The 8,473-nt window shown below is 41.6% G+C and overlaps 1 protein-coding gene across 5 annotated transcripts in view; it reads right to left on the reverse strand.

Moving 5' to 3' along the window:
* Positions 1-8,473, reverse strand: part of SIPA1L1 (signal induced proliferation associated 1 like 1) — a 165,022-nt gene that overhangs the window by 25,797 nt on the left and 130,752 nt on the right. For all 5 annotated transcript variants that reach the window (XM_026038594.1, XM_026038595.1, XM_026038598.1 and 2 more), the window contains one exon: positions 884-1,033. In XM_026038594.1, coding sequence (XP_025894379.1) covers positions 884-1,033 — 150 coding nt within the window. The remainder of the gene's footprint in view (positions 1-883; positions 1,034-8,473) is intronic.

The following is an 8,473-nucleotide window of genomic DNA, read 5'->3' on the forward strand; positions in this document are numbered from 1 at the left end:
TTTTTTTTATTTTTTAAATAGAAAAAAGATGTTTCAACTTTATAGAAAACCAAAACTGGAGTGGATTATGCACAATGAGCTGCAAAGTACTCAAGGAGGCTTTGGAGGGAAGCTTGGCAATGGGAAATATCAGCAGCTTTCCTCCTTTTCCCTTCTCTGTGGGGAGTATTTTGGAATGTGATAGATGGCTCTCTTGCTGCCAATTCTTCTTCTTCTCCTACTTACGAGATGTTTGATTTATTGCTGCTTTCAGTGTTCTCTGAAAACGATACAGATTTAATTTCTTCCTCTGCAAGTTGCCCTTATGTTAAACAGTGGGCCATTTCTGGGAACTTAATAGTTCTGGAAAGCTGGAAGACGCAGCCTTAACTCGGGGTGATGGGGAGGACGTGATGGAGACACCAGCTGAGCAACCTGTGGATCGCTTAGCACGACTGTGCCTTCACATCTCAAGTCTTTAGCTGCACTCGCTGCTTTTGCACTTCAACTATCAGCACAGACTGCAAAGCCCCAAACCCATTACTCATTTTATTTTAGAATCCAAACCTGTGAAATGAAGCAATTCACAATAGGAAACTGATTCCTTTAATGACTGTTTTTAGACACATCAAAGTCCCTGTGCATAGTAACCTGAGCTCTGTCATAGACCAGGACCAGACAGCAATCTTAGGCTGCAAAGGGAAAAGCTGAAAGCAAGGGCTTTTTCCACCCTGACTTTTTCAAGAGGCATGACAGAGAGATTTGAAAACAAACATTTTTTAATGCACATAAAGAACAGTCGCCAAGAGGCCGCGAGCACTCTTTGCAGTTTAACGTACATTACAACAAACAGAACAAAAACGACCACAGGGCCTGAAAGAATATGAAAAAATCTAGTGCCTACCCTTCTGGCATAGATTTTTGTCTGTACGTGCCCCCACCAGAGCCGGTCTCACTGGAGGAGGATAAGTTGCTTGGAGAGTTACGGCACTGCTGCGACCTCGCTAAGGCCATGGATGAAACGGTGACGTAGACGTCCGACCCGGGAGACAACCTGTTCAGAGCACACAAAGGCAGCCAGAGTCAGGAAATCTGAACAGCAAAACTGCAGAGACCGCACAGGAGAACGTCTGACTTCTATGGCCCTCATCTATTCTTACAGATTGACTGCAGGAAATACTCAAATATGGCATTTTTTTACCCAAATATCAGAGTCGTCTATTTCTGCTTCTCAAAACAAACTCTTCACTGGGGTTTAAACAAACTGCAGTGACGGATCTATGCAAGCTCCTCCAAGAGCATCAAGCTTATTCTGTGCCAGGAAATTCATCTTAAAGCACAAAAATTAACAACGTTATTTATAAATATCTTGCAAAAAGCCATAATGTTTCTAATTGTATGAAATTCTTTCAACAGATCACAACTCTGCTTGAAAACACAGGCCTGTGTCAGACTGAGACTCCTCCTGCCAAACTGACTGTAGAGCAGATAAATGGGATATAATTCCAGTACACACACCTGGGCAGTGTTGGGAGGCAGCGTGTGCTTATATTAATCTACTTGTATATCCTGATGAAGGGTTTTTTTAGATTATTTTCTGCCCTGTGCATTTTGCTTCCCAAATACCAACTGAATTCAATGCTACTCCTCTTTTCATTCCACTCAGGCATGACTGAAGCCTTAGAGAACTTCTTTAGCTATTTAAGTGGACTTTGAATTCTGTCAGCCATGATTAAAAAAAAATATATACTCTAAATGCACATTTTAACTCATTTTAATAATAAGACAAAACACAAACTTACAACCGTAACTGCTTAATTTTTAGCATCTAAAACCAGGATATCAAGTTTGATGGTTGGCTAAGTACAGGATTTGAATCCAGGGATTTACAAAATCTTAACCTAACCTCTTAATCTACACGCTTCAGTTTTCCCTGTAAAGCAGTGACAGGTTTAAATCAGTTCTCACCACAGTAGGGAGAGACTTATTAAAGTTTTAAAACGTCCCTCAAAACGAAAAAGGCACTGAATACCAGGGGAAAAGATTTTCCCAATGTTATATGCCAAAGTATAGTCTTTTGTAACAAACGGGCATTTGTCCCTCTCAGTATTTTGCCAAAAAGCTGTGTAATAAATAAATCTCAAAAAGGGAAAGAGAGAAAATAGGATTCAACTAAACATCTTTGTCATCTGGAATGTCGATATAAGTAACAACTCATACCCAGGCAAGACATCAATGATCCAACTCACGACCTTCTGAAGTGCGACACCAAAGTCAGTAACTGCTCTTTTGTCTACTCAGCTGAATTTATCTGACATTTGTCTATGCAAGCAAAATCCTAAAATATTTGATGGCAAAGAAAACAATTAAAGAGTTGGAAATTTGGGGAGCTGCGAGGGGAGCCATCGCTCATTTTCCCACTGGCATTCTTATAAGGAAAGAAAAAAGTCCAGCCAACAAAAATATGTGCTTTCACAAGGATTCATACATCTATATCAACACACACATTTGAACTCAGTTATGCTTGCAGAGCAATACACAGCTTAGAAGCGTGGTCTTTTTCCTCGCAGTAAATGATGGTGAGGAAACCAATTCTTGAATCATTTGGGTAAAATGCTTTTCTGTTGGAGAACATTCACATTTTCACTCCAGACTCAGCTCTGCCTTTTATTTACTTCCCGTAAACACTTCCTGACCAAGAAGCAAGAGCACCATTCCCATGGAAGGTCAAGATTTCACAACTATGGCATGGAGTTACAGCTCTTTTGCTAAGGTGGAAAGCCTCGAGGGCAAACCAAAGATTATTATAAATCTGGTCCGAGCAGCAGCACTGCAAGAACTGGTTAGGTAGGATCTCCTAGCATGCAAAGCAGCAACACACATTCCTGGCACAGCTGACAATAGCACTAAAGAGCCCATTAATAGGAAAAGATGTTTCCCTTTACTCTAAACACATAAATAAGACAAAGGACTTGAGAATAAATTAGTTGGAGTTGACTTTTTAAAGCTGCTTTGAAACCCCTTGATGAAAGGCACTGCCTGAAACAAAAGGGGTATTGTTAGCAGCTGGGCCCCTATAGCTAAGAGATTCTCTGCTCCTCTTTTATTTATAATTATAACCCAAACTGAAGCAAGCTATTACCTATTTCAAAAGGCTGCTTTGAGAAGAAATTCCAAAACGCTTAAGTGCATGAGTTCCATAATTGAATTTAAAAATAGGCCAAGCGTCCATTGCATTAAAGAGATAAAACTACGCTGCCGTCAACTGAATTGGGATTACACCACGCATGATTTAGTCCTAACAGATCTAGAGCATCCTGAAAGGAGCGGCTTGGGTATGGCCAAGTATAGGAAGAAAATGTCTTTTGTGAAAGCTAACAAAAGGGGGGCAGGGCAGGAGGAGAATCTGCTTATTTTATTTGGAAAATACAGCCATGAACACATCCCATTTGGCTCTTAGTAGATTGATTGCCATGTTGTTTGCTGCAGTTTCTCCAGGTTTTTAGTGCACACTCGTATGCAATATATACATCATAAGGAAAACACCAATCTACCCTGCTTTGCCTAGGACACAACCCGAGCCTTCATCCCATGCCCACACGCGGGCGCTTCTCCCTCGGGACCTCCTTGCCATTTGCAGCCCAGTTTGGCCTGGGACATCCCGGGACCTCCTTGCCGTTTGCCGCCTGGTTTGGCCCGGGACGTCCCGCACAGGTTCCCAGATGAGGGGCTGGGAAGGAGGAGGCGGGCGCCCTGCAGCGCAGGCAGCCCCACGCTCACTCCCAGGCTCCATTCCCAGCCCGCTCTCGCAGCCCCGGCAGATTTGTCCAAGGAAAACCGTCGCTCATTGTCGCTAATTACGAGTTTCTCAAAGGCCTAATGTGATTCCGGGGCCTGATTTACTTATATGTTGAAAACTTACCAAGGCAGCTGAAGTCAACAGAAGCTGTAATTTGAATAAATACAATCTTAACAATGCTGGGCACACTTCCACAGTTCAGATGCCCAAAAGAAGCAGCAGCAAGTGATTAAAACGTAATTTCTCTCTCAACTTCTGTTCATTATTTTAAAAAGTCCAAGGACTTTTCTTCCCACTGGAGAGTTTTGAAAATTAAATTTAATTATTACCTATGAAGCATTCAGAAACTATAGTAATGGGATCTTCTGTAAAGCTTACAAGAGAATTAATAAATGCACTTTTACAGCAGGATTTGAATACCATCCAGTACGTAAGGGATAGAACTGCACATTGAGTAAATAAAGAATAAAATATTAAATAGCTTCTTTAATGAGCCGCAGCCACTGTGTACACTGAATGAGACAGATGTCCTCTGCTTAAAAAAAAAAACCCTCAACTTAATTAAAGGAAATATCAGAAGAGACACTGAGGACCTGAATAAAATTGCAGGGAAAACCTTTACTCTGACATGTTGGCCCTTCAAGTGTTTGATTTTGCAATCCGAATAAATCTGAAATATGTGATAGTTCTTCAAAAACACTGACCTGATGCTCCCATGTCAAGAAAGGAAAGCAAAGCAAAAAGGAAAAAAGAATACTAGCAAATTTCAGGAAGGAGACAGAGAATAAAACAAATTATGTTCTCATGTTGTGCCTTCTTGCACTACAATGTGTACCCTCTTGGCTGTTTTTCCTCAATTTAATCAGTAAGTTTCAGAAAGGATGTAGCAGAAAAACGACAACAAAAACAGAGACGGGGGGACTAGTGGCACAGAAGGGCTTTCATATGAAGAGACACTAAATCCAGAGGTTATAGAGATTTTTATCACATCTCAGCACATCCAAATGCACTTCAGCATGCCAAGGGAAGGACGATTCATTATTCCTCACACACAAAAACTTTTCAGGAGATATGCTAGCATGCCCGTGCATGGATAGTTGCTGTCCAGAGCTTCTAAACACAGCGTTGCAAATGCGATCTCCAAATGTTCTTGACCAGAAGACCAGGACACCTGTCAATATGTTCCATTTCTTACATTTTCCATTGGTCCCTGCTGATGGGCACTGTAAAACCAAACCAGGTCTTGATCCAGCCAACAGAGCCTGGTGTTCTCCAAGGCTTTTGAACTGTGGGATTTTTGCCAGAGAGCCATTAGTAACAATAAACCTGATTTTCCACAGTTACATCCAGGTCTAGATCCTGGTTCCAATAGAAAACTGTAGAACACACAGCCTTATAATTCATATATTAGGAACACTATAAAAACTTTAAAACAACAAATCACCATCCCATGAGGTAGGTAATGCAATACAATAACAGAAATTTGACAAGTGGTGAGATGGTCACAGAGGCCTGCTTGCTTATACTGGGAAAAAATATTGCCAATTCAAGCTAATCTCTAGCACATCAGGATTTTTATGCAGTATAGAAAGAGTCTAAGCTAAAATTACTGCTGCTGACTCTAAGCAGCATTAGTCACAAGAGCATGAGATTTTAGGGCAGGACCAGTCTTTTCCAACCATAATGACTCTATCTGGTCCTCAGTGAGGCTTAAAACCAGATTAATAGATATAGCTCTGCTATTTTTATATTGGGGAATTTTATAGCCACTGCTGGGCTGTAGTTAAGCCAATTTTTTTTCCTCCATTCAGTTCAAAATACTGACCATGCTCAGAAATGCCTTAGCAGGAGCCCTAGGCTTAGGTAGCTAAGTGCCTTGCTGAATGCAAGTACAACAGGATGCTTTGCTCACTTGTTTTCACACTTTTCAAATGTCTGTTGACTCAGCTTTTGGTTAAGACTGATTCAAGTTTTCTACATGTGAATAAAGAACAGATTATCATGTGAAACTATCTCACTTCCTTCCCCAAACATTTTTTTTCTAAAAAAAAGTAGTCTAGAAATCAAGTGTACAGTGTGAAATTCACAAAAATAGGCAGAAAAAACATTAAGTTTCAAAACTACATCTCCTCTAGTAACACTAACTCTGGCATACTTCAGGTATATACCTACATATATTTTATATATATATACACACACACATACACACACACGCACACTTCTTCATGTACTACTGCCTGAAAACACAGCCTGGGCAATAAAATATATAGGGCTCCATGTAGACTAATCAATGCTGTGAAGGAAGCTATAACTTGAAATTTATTGCACTTAGATTATTAGGTTTTTCAATCTCAATGCTACAATCACATTAGAGATTTATTTTTAGATGCATAAAGTTTTTGATTATTTTTTCCTGCTACAAGCATGCATGTAAATCATGAATATATTCAATTACCTAGGATATTATGAGGAGCAGAGAGAATTAAAGTATGAGCTACTAAGTGGGATATCTGGAGATTACTCAATAAAGGCCAATTTAAGCACTCTGCAGGTCAGACATAGGAACTGGCATCCTGAAGTGACAGCCAGCTACTCTCCTGCATATAGTGACATGTAACACTTCTCTAGGAAGATGTTTGGTGTAAGGTATCAAAAATACTTATAAATGCCTCTGTTCCACTCTTAGAAGTGCTACCTGCTTGAGTCACCGTTAATGATGGTGGAAATGATGATTTCTTGGATGCTGTTGAAGAGATACTAGTGCTGGTTGCACAGATTAGCTCAGACTGAAAGCTCAGAGGACCACCTGGATCAACTTTCTACGCCAAGTTTCTCAGCTGCCATTACCTTTAAAATACATATCATGAACTACCCTGCTATTTTGCTCCTTAGTGGTGGCTGATAACAGTTATCACCATCACTGCTTCTTGCTACATCCACAGGAATCACACAGAGCTGCTCTCCTGCACAGGACACAGCACATCCCGTGCAGGAGAGCTAGGGAAGGAGCTGATGGCGGAGAGCGGGATCCACTTCCTAACAAACCACTATCCCTGGGCCATGAGCAAACACAAACTGAAGTAATAAAAGGCAGAAGAGGACAGCAAAGTTTACAGTGGTGAACACTGAATAGCTACCTTGCAAGCTAACGAAAATGCAAACCCACGTTGGACTCCTGCCACTAACACCACGGGTCTTCCAGGGATCCGTGCAGAACTTCCATATCGTGCCATGTGTTCAGACGGGTACATCTGCAGCCATCCCTTCTGCCCTGGAATTGCAACGTGCTGCCACCTCAGATCCCCCTTGCAGGCCCTTGCAGGCCACGTGGCAGCTCCTTGTCCACAGTCGAGCTGCTCTCCATGCTCCTCTTCTCTGTTCCCTCCTTTCACACATCCACCACCATGAGAAGCTGCAAAGCCAATCACAAACTTACTGCTTTTCAAAAATACTTCTTTAAAGCTAACAAAATGTATTCTTCTTCATTGTAACTGGAAGAAAAGTTAACCTCTTACAGCTGCGGCTCTACTTAAAACTGCTCCAGCCAAGACCAACATGTTCAGCAAACTGAAAAACTGCAGACTTGCAGACATCCACCAAAAAGCTCCTCAACAAACTGAAAAGCTACTATAAGAATACAGAAAGAGGATGAAAGGGCTCATTTTTTTTTTTAACCTCTTTAAGTTAAAAAAAAAATTAAAGTGTAGTAGAAAGTTTAGAGGAAAAACAACAACTAAATGCTTTGGAAACAAGGAAACAAAGCCAGTCTCACTTTTGAAAACCAACACTGAGTATATGGAAATGTAATTCTCACTTGGCAAAACATCTGTTATACCATAACATCCCTCCAGAAGCACCCAGTGACTGGGTAATTCAGCTGTGATACACGACCCGCATGGATTTCATGCTCCAGGGAAATACAGTGAAGAAGAGGGCGCCCCGCAGCAGCGTGCAAGGCTCAGGCCTCGACCACCGACCCCGCGACGGCGACAGCGCCGCGCTCGACAAAGCAGCTCTGTTCACACAACGGACAGAGACGCGTGTGGGAGAAGCTGCTCTGAACTGAAGGCAGCAGCAGCAGAGCCATTTGCCACCTGTGGCTGCAGAGAGGTAGTAGAGCACTGCAGAGAGCAAAAGTCAACTCCTCCATAGCCAGCGTTCACCTGCCTTCAACGGCAACAGGCAGACACGGCCTCAAGCCAGGAAAGGTTTTATTTCGAATTGAACTAAACCAGTAGAGTTTGGTCCAAATAGAGCACTAGAGAGCTAACCAGTGAAACAAAATCAGATGGGTGGCAGAGGCGTCACGCTGTGACTGCAGTGTTGCAGTCCCTAAGGGCTGCTGGTGTGCGTGAGAATGGGCACGCTTTGAGCCAAAACACAGCTCATGTGCAGAAGCAAGACACTGTCCAGTGGCCACGGAAATGAATTAAGAAAACAGGGTCATAGCCATGCAATTACTATTTGTTAATGAGGTGGCCCGCACAAAGTTTCAGTCTCACCTTGGCAATTTTCTGGTCTTGGTTTTACCCTCTTCTACCTACCCTCTCACCCCATGGCCCTAGTTCTATGGATTATGGAAAATGCTTTGGCTTAATTCATTATGACTCTAAATTTTCTTATTTCCTTCTTATTCCCATTGCCTTATGTTTAAAAAAAAAAAAAAAAAAAAAAAAAAAAAAAAAAAAAAAAAAA

Source organism: Nothoprocta perdicaria, unplaced genomic scaffold (assembly GCF_003342845.1).
Source record: "Nothoprocta perdicaria isolate Ctin4 unplaced genomic scaffold, notPer1 scaffold_213, whole genome shotgun sequence".
Classification (NCBI taxonomy): Eukaryota; Metazoa; Chordata; class Aves; order Tinamiformes; family Tinamidae; genus Nothoprocta; species Nothoprocta perdicaria.